This window comes from Buceros rhinoceros, unplaced genomic scaffold (genome assembly GCF_000710305.1).
Source record: "Buceros rhinoceros silvestris isolate BGI_N320 unplaced genomic scaffold, ASM71030v1 scaffold14395, whole genome shotgun sequence".
In the NCBI taxonomy this organism is placed as follows: domain Eukaryota; kingdom Metazoa; phylum Chordata; class Aves; order Bucerotiformes; family Bucerotidae; genus Buceros; species Buceros rhinoceros.
In genome coordinates, this window is record NW_010414668.1 from 6,473 (window position 1) to 19,075 (window position 12,603).

Sequence of the window (12,603 nt, forward strand, 5' to 3'; positions counted from 1 at the left end):
GTGGCCTGCTTCCTAAGAAGTGATGCTGGTTCATGGTCCAAAGAATAGTCTGCCGCCAGTCCAGGTCAATAATGAGCCAAAAGATTAAGCTTCTAATGGAAATTTGCCCTCTTAGGCACGGATGGGTTATACTTCTTTGTTACAGACCCTGTAGGATCCTCAGAAGTACTCCTTGAGTCAGTTTGCATATTTTTCTGACATTCTTTTTCGTTTCCTCACCCCTACTCCCTCTAAAGTGTGCAATGGATGCCTTTTCAAATTTTATTTCCCATTAAATGACCTAACTTAGGAGAAAGAGTTTTGTGGTTTTGTTGGCATTGGAAGAGTAGTTTTGTTAATTTTCGTAGAAAGTACGTAGAGAAAGTTTGCATGGAAGGTGACTGAAATGCTTGACCCTCCAGTATCTGAAAAGTTCTGTGAAATTGCTGTGTATGTGATGGCTTCTATGTGTCTCTTGCTCTCTCTCCAGATGCCTCAGGACAGTCTCACTAGTGAAACACTGCGATCATCTCTGCTTTACCAGCAACCTCAGAGCCTGATTCAGCCATCCTTGCAGGCAGAAATGGACTGTGACATCAGCAATCCATTACAGGTTGGTGTTCTCAGCTAATCTCTGTATATTACTTTCTTCCCCATTGTTCTGCCAATCCAAAGCGACAAGGGTTTTGACTCTGTTCTCTTCTTCAATCTTTTCTTTGGTATTTGGGTATGGTGTTAGAGTAGCCTCTCAACAGTACTACTGAAGACAGGGCTGCGGAGAGTATTAAAAGGTAGTGCAGAAATAAGCAATAGACCCTTCAGTCTGTGATCTGATGTGTTTTGCAGCCTGTGTTCTTTCCTGTGGATCCCAACTTCAATGGACTCTTCCGGAACCGCTCCATCTCCCCCAACAGCCTGTTGGAGACCACCATTAGTGAAGAAGTAAGGCAAGAGAAGGAGTTGGAAGATGAAATTAAGGCATATGACCACCCCATCCGCATCCCTAGCAACACCAGCAGAAGGCACACGCTGGCCGAAGTGACCACTCATTTCTATCAGCATGCCCCTCCATGTAAGTAAGTCTGGGAGAGATGAAGTGTGTCCATAATTAGAGGAAAAGGACAGAAAATGGGTGCCATAGTGGACAAACGCCTGGGGAGTGTGTGTTCATTTTGCCTTGAACTGGGACAGGCCCAGAAGAGAGGCCTATACTCTGCCCTCCACAATTCTGTCTTCCCATAGATAAGCATGGGCCTTAAGAAAGAGATGTTGCACTGTTTTATTTCCTCTAAATCACTTCAGAGGGGGGCATTCTCAGAAGCAGGGCATAACCCTTCTCTGCTTGCCTCTGCTGTTATACTGGGGGAGGTGGGGGTGCCTGAATTTGAGAAAAAAAGTCATCACTAACTGTATTTGGTACTCATCCAGACCCGATGGACTAAACAAACAAGCAAAACTGTTCACAAAACAATAATCCCGTGTCAGAGCTGTTGTGCTAAAGAAACACTGTAGACCATATCCGGCATAACCTGGTTGTGCTGGAGCTGCTGGCAGAGCCTTGCTGGCTGGACAGGAGCCCAAACTTGGGTTATTCGTTGATGACCTCTTCCTGGGGTCAAGCCCTGCGACAACGTGAGTTGCTGTACACCTCTCCAGCTCACAGGTGCTTATTAGTGCCATTGTAGGTGGGCAGAAGGTTGTGATGTCATGTGTATTCCTCCCTGTACTCAACTTGGGAATGCTCTTTCTCTCCTTCCTTCCCCTCCGTAGGTATAGTCATTTCCTCTTCTGCAAGCCCCACAGAGGGAACTAGTTCAGACAGCTGCCTTACTTCATCTTCAAATGACAGCTCAGTGGCCCTGAGCAGCTGTTTGGCAGGTCAAGTAATGACGGGGAGCCCAGCCACAGCTAGGATGACATCACCCTTCCTTGCTTCCCAGTCTGACGCTCCAGTGTTACAAGCCCAGGGCTGCATAGGAGGTGCTTCTCTCCTGCCTGTCAGCTTCCAAGAAGGAAGGCGAGCATCTGATACCTCGTTAACTCAAGGTAATGTCTTCCTTGCTTTATTGCTGGGGGTTTGCACCCTTCCCACTGCCACTAGAAAAGGGTAGCATGCAGGGGTACTTGCTTGGCTGTGTTGGTGTTACACTGAGACCAGCCCAGTAGTTATTCTGCCTCTTGTATTCACGGTCCCTGAGGGACAGTTGGATGCTCTGAGGAAGGTGCCTAGATGAGAGGTTCTCAGATACTGATGCAGCCTCCCCATGAAGATATTTCTGCTGCCATGAGTGGGATGGTAGGCTCCGCCTTCGTCCTAAAAGTGCACAACACCATGATTTCTATGAGGTTTCTCCTTTGCTGTGCGTGTATCCATCTACACAAGGGTGCAGCTGTCCCAAACCCTGTTGTTATATAATTTTTTCTCTGACCATCAGGCAGAGGGGTGAATGTGAACTGAAGAGTCATGGTCTCCTCTTGCGCAGTTCTCACGCAAATGAAGGCAGCTGCCCAGAAAGGCTGATCCGTAAAGTAGGCTCCTAGGTAAATGCTAAGGAGGATTAAAGTGCATTTCTTTTCCTCATGTCCCACAGGCTTGAAGGCTTTTAGGCAGCAGCTGCGGAAGAACGCTCGAGCCAAGGGGTTTCTCGGCTTGAATAAAATCAAAGGCTTTGCTCGGCAGGTGTGTCAGTCCTCCTCATCTCGGGCAGCAAGGAGTGCCATGAGCCCTTTCCAACACACGCAGCCAAACACCTGCATGTACAGCAGCAGTGGGAACAGCAGAGAAGGAAGAAGCCTCTTGGAGGAGGTGCTACAGCAACAGAGGTGAGAAGCTGGCCAGGAGTAGTTTTGCTGTTTTCATTGGGTTCACTTTGGTTAGGGTGAAGTGAGGAGGAGTGAACACAGCGAAAGAAGTTGGGGAGTTTGGTCACTGGGGTTTCCTATCCTCCATCTTTGCTGCATGGCAGCAGATAAACTGCTTGGCTTCTTTTGTGGCTTCCTGCACTGGCATACCTAACACAGCATGTGCAGTTCTACTTAAGAATCTCAACAGCCAAATATTTGGAGGTTGCTGAACTAAGAAGCAGTTTGGTACTGTGGGGAAAACATCTGCCCATTGCAAGCTGTGTTTTTCTTTGTGGCACGATTGGGAATGATTTCTTTCCACCTCTGCCTCCTCCTGTAATTTTCCCATGGCAAGGAAGTGAGACCTTGTAATTTGGAAAAGTTACAGCCCACAAAGGAGGCACAGGTCCAGTGGCCTCAAATGTCATGTGTGGTGGCACCTCTTCATTCCCATAGAAGCAAGATGGAAAATCAAGTTTCCGGTTTATCTGTACACGTTGTCTCTAGAACATCTATTATTAGCAGGCCAAATGGTGACTAGATAACTTTCTGGTGATAGTCACCCTCTCCAACATGAGGAAGAGCGAAGTGAAAATACATTGATCTGGCACGGTCAGCTTGCTTTAATTGAACTGGCTGGGTAGGGAGAGGTTTGTCAGAGAGAAGGAAATGAAGGGGAAAGTTCTGATCAGGGTTAGGGGCAAGAAAGAAGGAAGAAAAGCATTAAACCATTCTGGCAGTGCAAATTAACCTCTTCCACCCTTGGATTTTGTTCAGAATGCTCCAGCTCCAGCATCACCAGCTACTCCAGACAGCTTGTCCCCAGACTTCTCAGACGTCTGCAACAAATAGCGTCCGCTCCTCTGATAGCGTAGGTACCTGCAAAGCATCCAATTCTCTTCTGTTGTCAGAGCTACAAAGAGAGAACTCATTTGAGCTGGCTTTTGGAGGCAACAGCCAGCTGCTCCAACCTCATTTCTTTGGTGTCAGCGTGTCACCAGTGTCTTCAGCAGCTCATCTTTTAGACACACACCTGTACATCAGCAGTAACGTTTCTCCAGTTGGCACCACCTTCTCTCAGCAACAGCGTTTCTCTACGCAGTCTCCAAGCTATGACACCGTCACTCTGCAGCACGGGGATTGTGAGATGGAGGACCTGACTTCTAACCAGCTAGGGAAGTTCGTCCTGGTCAAATGAGAGCCCTGGCTGCTACAGCTTGCGCCGCTCTTGTTGCGAAGAACTGTCACCACTGTTCCATGGCGCGTGTGGGTCCATGGCTGGCTGGTGTCGTGTGGACAAGTGACTCTCAGAAGCAATAAATTTTGAAGTATGTGAAGAAGCTGTCTGGCTCAGAAGGCTAGCGACTTTATAGAACTGAAACAAGCAATATGTATGTCTTTTTGCTTCTATTCTTGCACTGAACAAATATGAATAGAAACTGAATTTTTTAAAGGAAAAATAATGGTGGGGAAGATGGGTGGGGCATTTGTGGGGACAGGGAGGGATGTGGCTGGGGAAGAACTTTTTGGTACTGTACTCAAGTCAGACCAATACAGCTCTGCTGTTATGCAAGATTAGCAGCTGTCAGTAGTGGTGACACAGCAGGGAGAGGCTTTCAAAGAAGGGACCAGAGCCTCCCTTTTTCACATATTCATTTATGGGTTTGTGCAGATGATTACCTCTTTTAAAGAAAATAAACAGAAAACCAGTGGCATGCAGCATTGTGCATTCGTAGAAGACAAAAACGGAAGCATTGCCATTTGTTGTTTTTTTTCTTTCCTCCTGTTAACACTCATTTTATTTAAAGGAACCAATATCCCTATTTTACACCTCCCAGATACCTGTACTTTAAATGAAAACTGTGAACTTCTTGCTTGATAGATCAGCTGGAAAAGCTTAGAAAGCCCTTCTAATTAGTACAGAAGCAAGTAATCTATTGAAGAAGTATCCCTTGGTATCAGAATCCAAACGGTGTAATGTCTGGTCTTTTGCAGGGACGTTTGGGGGTGGTGTGCGTGTGTATGTACGTATACACGTGCACACGTGCGTATGTTTTGTTGGTCTTGAGTAATCTTTAGGAATCTTTTTATAAACGCTAAGGTTTTTCATATTCTTGCGGAGGCACTGAGGAGGGAAGCATTAGTACCAGTGGGGTGATGGGAAGGGTTTTCTTTTTAAAAAGCCCTCCTGGAGGTTGCCTACAAAATCGCCTGAGGGGTATTTCTTAGTGCTGCACGTTGTTATTTCCGCTGCTAATTATGTTTTTATGCATTTCATTATCAGGGTCCAAACAGAACTGACTCTTGGGGAAATGTGCAATATTGAGGTTATAATTATATACCGACAAAGACAAAAGGAATAGGCTAGAACAGAATTCTACTCTAACGGAGTACAGCTATTTCTGAACAAAACTGTTTTAAAAGTGAGTAAAAACAGCACAATCTTTGGGTGTTTGTTTTTGGTTGGTTTGGTTTTGGTGTATTAGCAAAATGAGGTTTTGGATTAGATAGGTGATTTTTCGTATGGTTTTTAATGCTGTATATGTATATAAATAGGAAGCAGAAGACTATGTAACACTAGTTATTTTTTATATTTTGTAATATGCTTATATTGTGTTTCTGGTATAAACCCCTCTCCCCTTCCAAGGCAGAGTGTGACTTCTGTTGGTATCGACAGAAGTTAGGCTTAGGTATAAAGGGGAGAACAGACTGTGCTCCTACAGAAATGAGTCAGGTAGGGCATGCAAACTTTGGAAGCAGGTGAGCAAACAGTGCGCCAGCTTGGCTGGAAGCTGCCATCCGAACGTCAGAAGATAGCCGCATTCTGTCTAAATGCGTAAAGGACCCATCTCCCGAGTGTGACACAGGGTGCCTTCAAGTTACCTTGGCTTCATGCAACCTGCAGTATTACTCATTTGCAAATAATAGAGATACCTGGTTTTTCTGTTTGTTTTGTTTTTTTTAAAAAAGAAAAAAGCCAAAGATCGACCAGGTTAATTGGTGGGAGTAGGAAGGGTTGAAGATGTCTAGTGGCTCTGTCTGTGGCTCTCCATAAACAACCCCTTTATCTGTTTGTTGTATCTGTGTGTCTGTATTGGTGCATCTCCAGCTTGCCACTGCTGCTACATGGTCTGGAAGCTTCAAAGAGAGAGAAAATTGCTTGAGTTGAATTTCTTTTACTGAGTGGTGCCTTGCAGCAGAGAAAACACCAAAGTCTCATGTTCATTTGTAGTGGTTTAAAAAAAAAAACAACAAAACCCAACAAAAAACCCAACCCAGAAACCAGATTGTGTGGAGATGGCTGGAGAGGAGGGTGAGAAGCAGCCAGCTCATCACAAAGGAGCGACTTCACCTTCAGTTTTGAAAGGGGTGGCGCACATACCTAAAATGTAGAATTTCCTCTTCAATATTTGTTTTGTTTAATGCCATGGATCAAAAAGCCACAGATTCTTTTGTTTCCTGTCCTGAGCAATGACAAGCACTTTACTTTCATAGTATTTTTTTTTCTTTTCCAATTGCTGTAGAACCTCTTTGGAATTATTGCTGGAGCAGAAAGAGGTAATTTTAAAAGTTTGAGGTTTTTTGTAGATATTTTGACAGTGCTGTTCTGCAGACTGCAATGCAATAGGGTATTTAAAGACACTACGTGATTGGTTTAATTAAGATGTATAGTTTATTTTTTATCATGACCGAACAATCATTTTATTTCTTATGTTAAAATGAGAGGTGTACACCAAAATGATTAGTTGATGTGTTTTATTTAATATTTAAATAAAAAATGTTTTAAAAATGTCGTCCTGCAGATGATTTTGTGGAGCGTTTTCTCCTGATACCTATGTATGACTTGCATAGTTAAGACTCATTTTAAAGCCTAAGTCCACAGGACATTACTGACACTTTCTATTACGTACTAAATGAAGAGGAATGGCGGGCTCACAAATCTGATAATGGGATATCGAGCCTTTCGCTGGTAGGCAATCTGTCTGAATCTAACCCAGGTCTGTAGTAATCGGGTTATAAAATCTGACAGTAGGAGAGGTCTGCGGAGTGAAAATGGTCAAGTGTGGGTTAGGCGTTACAGGATGAGCGCTCCATCCATGTCACCTTGATCTGAAAGAGGCCCCAGCCAGATTAAGGCAGCGATGGAAAAAGAGCAAAGGAGCAGACAGAAGCAGAGGGAGAGATTTCAGGGGCGATGACTTTTCTTTAAAATACAGTTTGAGAATTAAAAAAGTCCTGGAAAGGTACAGGCTTAGCTGGCCTGGGAATGTGTGTGCAGCGCTGGCTACCACGCGCTGTGGAGAAGCCTTGGCTGGCTTTAAACAAGCTGTTTCCTGCTGTGACCGCACGCTGCTCTCGCTGCAGGTGGGGATGCACCTCGGTTCTAGCAGGAGCAGTTGTGAGAGCACCAGATGAGAATGCCTGTGACCTGCGGCAGTGGCACTGAAGCTGGTGGAGATGCTCACTGTTGGCTGGGGAGGGAATGGCCCCAAGGAGGGGAAGAGGGTGGGTGGCAGGAAGGGGAAGGGGCCTGTGGGGCCATGCCAGGGTGAGAGAGAAGGAGAGACCAGCCTGACGGTGCTGCTTAGACTGTGGAACGAGACCCTCGGTCACGTCCCCTGGTTTTACTTCACTCACTCTGTTTTCTCTGAGAGACCGGCATAACCCTGGGCTGCGGACTGCCCAGTATATGCTCAGAAAGCTTTGTATTCCACACATGCAGTTAGAATGAGGGCAAGAAGGGGTTCCACCTGCAAAAGGAACCCTAAATATTTGCAACCTCTAGTTTAACCCGGCAAACACAGCAAAAAAATCTCAAAAAGGATTCATTCTTCTCAATGAACAGTGGTGGGGTTTTTGGAAAAAAATTGAGATCCTCATTCTGAAGTTTTTGTATTCAAATCCACCTATCACATTTTGAAGGAAAGGGAGAGTGGTGGAAAGATAAATCCAAAAAGTTAAACAAAAGCTCGGGGGCAACAGAGATACTATTTACTTGTTTTGTTTTCTAAAGGTGTTGTTTGCTGAGCTGGCATTTGCGGAGCCCTGTATGCGTTTGCCGTGGCTCTCAAACTGATAGAAAAGCATCATGCACGTGTTTTTCTAGGCTTGTGTTTTCAATGTGACCATCCAACGTTAGGAATTTTGCAACTGTTAGAAAATAATGGAGGTATTCTTAAGTATTTTTAATCTAGTTTTTAGTATGACCTGGATTAAGAATAATGACAACTGCTGTTTTCAGCCGGGTTCTCAGGGCGTTATTTAAACCCCAGTAGTTCTGGGAAATCTCACAAAGTTGCTTCTTAGTGGATATAAATCAGTGCGGCTCCGCCAACTTTCGCTGACATCAGTGACCCTTGGGTATAGAGGGATCCTGACAGCATCATGATTTCTGTGAAATGGTAGGAAAAACAAGAACAAAGGAAAGCCGGGGACTCTAGACTCAGTTTCCAAGCTGTTTCACTCTTGGTGCTTTAGTCACTCTCTTCCTGCCTTTCCTCTGAAATCTGTCTCTGCTCCTGTTTACCACGTTGTTTTTGTCTTTAGTATCTCTTGAGATGCTGTTTTTCTTGGCTTCGTTTCTCACATTACAACGTGGTACCTGGTTCCTTTTCTTTTCTGTCCCAGTCCAGGACTGGTGTTTTTCCCTGCTTTCAGATGGAACAGATGCTGGCAAGTGTTAACACGGCCCCAAAAGTGAATGATCAAACCTTGTTGGTTTGTTTGGTTCGGTTTTTTTTCTTTTTTAATATAAAAAAGGAAATTCTTCGATCTGGCAGGAGATGCTAGACTGGTAGTGATGAAAAACACAGGCTGTTTGTGCGCAGAGCCAATCGAGCGCAAACGCTAAGCCAAGAACTCTGGTGCCAGTGTGGTGCAGCCATGGCAGCGATGGATTGTCACCTGCCCCTCTCCTCTTGCCCCACAGCAGGCAATGCATAACTCGCGCCCAGACCCATGGCCTTCTCCTTCGCTGCGTCTGGAGCAGCTGTCAGTGAGGAAATGACTACGTTGTGGCGAGAGGCATCGTCATGTAATCTTGGCCTGTGTCAGCTGGAAAGAAACAGCAGCAGAAGGGAGAGCAGTCGAGCATACAGAATTACGGCGCAGGAGATAGGAAGTGATCAGTACTTCCGTTTTACTCATCCTGCAAAGTGAGAATAAGGCGTGCTTCATGCAATGAAGGAGAATTAATTTAAGAACTGATAAAAGGAAATACGTGCCTCGGGAGGACATTGATTCAAATACGGTTGCTGGCTTGTTTCATGACTGCTAACTACTTTTAGTGGTGACAGCTAAATCAATGATGAAGGTAATCCACTGTCATGGTTTATGGATTTAGCAGAGCATCTGTGGGAGATCAGGAAAGAGCTGGTCTTTGGTACAGACTGCCAGGGGCACGATAGATGATTTTTAGGACAGAAATGCCTTTCTCCCAAGGCATCAGATACTAGCCCCTGCCAAAGGCAAGGCATGTGTGTGAGGTGAACAAACCCGATCATCACCTGAAATAAATTCCAGTTTCTTAATATACCTCTCATATCCTGTGTAACGTCTTACGCAGCGGTAGTGGTTCAGAGCAAAAGCTCAGCTAATCACTTAGCTTATTTCAGAAGCAGACACTTAGGGACAGGGTGCAAGGACAGGGCAAGCATAGCACAATCCCTCTGGGTATTACCCGATCAGGAGAGAGCAGGCTGTGGTTAGGAGAATTTTTGACTGGCATCTGGGTCATTGTGTTTAACAGCTGCAGATGGGTCGAGCCTTCAAGTATTTGGCTAACCCCTTTTGGAATTCTTTTATAACTCTGGCTTTCACAGTATCCTGTGATGAGTGCCATAATTAAGTTTCGCATCGTGTGAAAGAAGTAATTCCTTTTCTTTGTATTAGACCTCCAGCCCTGTAGGTTGAGTTGCGCTGCCTTTCTCTTGTGACTGCTGACACAAGTAATGCTTTCCTGTTCTCACCTCCACACTGCTCATGAGTTCACAGAATCATGGAATGGTAGGGGTTGGGAGGAACCTCTGGAGATCATCTAGTCCTACCCCTTTGCTAGAGCAGGTTCACCTGGAGCAGGCTGAACAGGATTGCCTCCAGGTGAGTTTTGAATATCTCCAGAGAAGGAGGCTCCACAACCCCTCTGGGCAGCCTGTTGTCAGGACATCTCTCACATCCCTTCTCTGTTGAGGTGACCAAGCAGAAGAACGCTACCGTAGGTAGACTGCCCACCTATGGAAACCATTGCAGATTTCCATGCCACCTCTTCTATATCTTCTCTGATTCTTCTACATCCTCCTCAGTGTATGCAAATCTGCATCCTGGGGTTTTGAGGCAGGATTACCTTAGAAATGGTCACTTCCATTCTCTCGTCATTCTATAGTAATTTCTAAAGCTCTGTTTTTGCCTCAGTGACACTTGTTGAGCAGTGAGCTGGCGTTTTCAACAAGCTCTCCGACTCTGAGGTTTCCTAATGACTGGTTGACTGATGCTAATTTAACAACCCTGATGGTCTTTGCTAGGGTTGGTGTTCCTCATGCTCCTTGCTTTTTATTTGCTGCTGGTGAGTTTCATATGTCATTTCATCAAACTGTCATTCAGTTTTCTGAGATCACTCTCCACTTGGTTGCAGCTGGCATCTTTTATGAACATGCCGAGTTGCCCAGGTCTTGACACGAATGGATTTGTGATGCCTGAGCTCTCACTCCACAAATTTTGACCTTTCCCATTGTCTCATATTCTAACTATTTTGCTCTTTGTTATACTTTCTGTCTTGCCCAGCTTTCCAGCACACAGGTCTCTGGACAGCTTCTCAAAGCCCCTTTCAAAAAAGAAAGTAACATTTGCCACCTTCCAGCCTTGCCATTTCAACAGCTGCTGCGGTATTGTACTGAATAGGTCAGCAGCTTCAAGCGTGAGTTCCCTCAGAGCTTTTGAGTGAAACTGTCTGGTCCCAGCAACCTGCTAATATTACTGTTACTGTTTTATCCTAAAATCTCTTCTACTGATACTTGAGTTTTGCGGGTCCCGAGGCTTGTTCCCCGTGCAGCCAGCCACTGGAGCAGGGCTGCAGTGGGGCATGAAATCAAGCAGAACTACCATGAGTGGACATATGGGTCTGCATAGCCAGCGGCTGAGCCACTCAGACCACACGCTGCCCCTTTTGCACCCAACAGGCAGGTGACCAAGCAGTGACAGTAGGGTGGACACTGGGGAGTGAGTGCCCAGGTCAGCACAGTGGGCCCCTCATTATGTCCTCCAGAGACAACCAAGGCTTTCTCTCTTCACTGTATTTACAGAGAACAGAGCTGAATCGATGGATCGCTTCCTCAGTTGATGTAAACTGGCATTGCTAAATCAAAGCTAATGCAGCGATGCTGCTTTATGTTATAAACGCTATTAAGGGCACATTAAGGCTCTGACCTCCAGAGCCACACAATCTCATCCTTTGTTTCTTCAGCCACTGAGGCAGTGAATTTAGATTAATTATTTTCAATGGAGCTTTTTCTGTATCATGCTGGGGTGCTTTTTTAGTTCTCCTCTGTCTTACATCTCTTTCTGCTACCCTGGGAAACTGCTTTTTTACCAGTCCTCGGTTTATTCTGTGACAACAAAAATATCCTAGTTGAGAGCTGGAAGGGATTTCAGAAATTCTAGCTAAGTGCTTTTTTTGCCTATCCTTTCTGATCGTTTCTATCCCCTTTCCTGGTAAGGTAACATCATTATCAGTTGGTGATCTCGTCTACACACTCAACAGACAGATGGGTATTTAGGGCGTCTCACACCCATTATCCCCAGCCACCTGCTGGAGTCCCAGACAGATGTCCTCCTGGAAGCAACGTCTTGCAAAAATTGAGATTTAAACCCCTCTATTTATGCCACGTGAAAAAAAAAGTAGCAAATAATTTATTTTAGATGCTTTGTCCTGTTTGTTTAACAACATTACTCTTATATTTGCTGGGATGTGTTCACCCTTTCTGTTCTTTGGACCAAGTGAAGGCAGTTGAACACTGGTCAGCTAAGTGCCTTATTGTCTCTTCCTGCTCTTGTATAGTAGCAGATGCTTTTGCTGAAAATGTAAAATTAGATTTCCAGGAACACTATGCACATGCCTTCAAAATCCATTTTCCATGAACATTTTTGCTTTCTGTTCAAGGAAAGTGAGCGCAACAGGAACAAGGACATAGAGCCACCAAACTGGCTGCAAAGCTGGGCAGATGAGGCAGTTATTTATATGACCCATGCTGCTTTCCCTCTGTTGGTATTTCTGAGAAAAACGGGGGGACTGGTCTTAATTTTGAGGTAGGGGGGTTAATAACTCTCTGCAGAAGGAGGTCTGGCCACCGCGAATTTGGTTAAATATGGAAATGAAAGGGTGGATCTCTGTCTGGAGGGAGGAAAGGCTTCTCTGTGGATTAGATGAGGTAAAATGATTTTATAAGGCTGCAGCAATGTCTTCATAATGGCTTTGACAGAGAAATGCAGCTTTAATTCTTAGTTACTCGGATCTCTATTGTAAATCACCAAACGACAAATCCGATGAGTCGTGGGCATCCAAATGATGTGGCCCAGTGGGTTGTGTTCCCATGAGGGCAGTGAGAAGCGGAGAGGAACGGGAGATCTGACAGGACTAGGCAACCTCGGGCCACTCAGCTCACTGAGCACGCTGATTGCGGCTTGGAAGGAGGACCTGTTGGCAGGAGTCCAACACGTGGTGAGAGGTGTGCTGTCCAGAGGGGAGGGAGAGGAGGCTGCGTTTCAGCCTGGGAGGATGAACATCAG

At 45.3% G+C, this 12,603-nt stretch overlaps 1 protein-coding gene across 1 annotated transcript in view; it reads left to right on the forward strand.

Annotated features, from left to right (window-relative positions):
• The window catches only part of LOC104494352 (serine/threonine-protein kinase SIK2), a gene marked incomplete at its 5' end in the record, with an annotated part of 12,332 nt that extends 5,720 nt beyond the window's left edge, over window positions 1-6,612 (forward strand). Inside the window, 5 exons of the mRNA XM_010137168.1 lie at window positions 470-592; window positions 826-1,051; window positions 1,750-2,025; window positions 2,571-2,802; window positions 3,601-6,612. Coding sequence (XP_010135470.1) covers window positions 470-592; window positions 826-1,051; window positions 1,750-2,025; window positions 2,571-2,802; window positions 3,601-4,021 — 1,278 coding nt within the window. The remainder of the gene's footprint in view (window positions 1-469; window positions 593-825; window positions 1,052-1,749; window positions 2,026-2,570; window positions 2,803-3,600) is intronic.
• Between the last annotated feature and the right edge of the window lie 5,991 nt (window positions 6,613-12,603).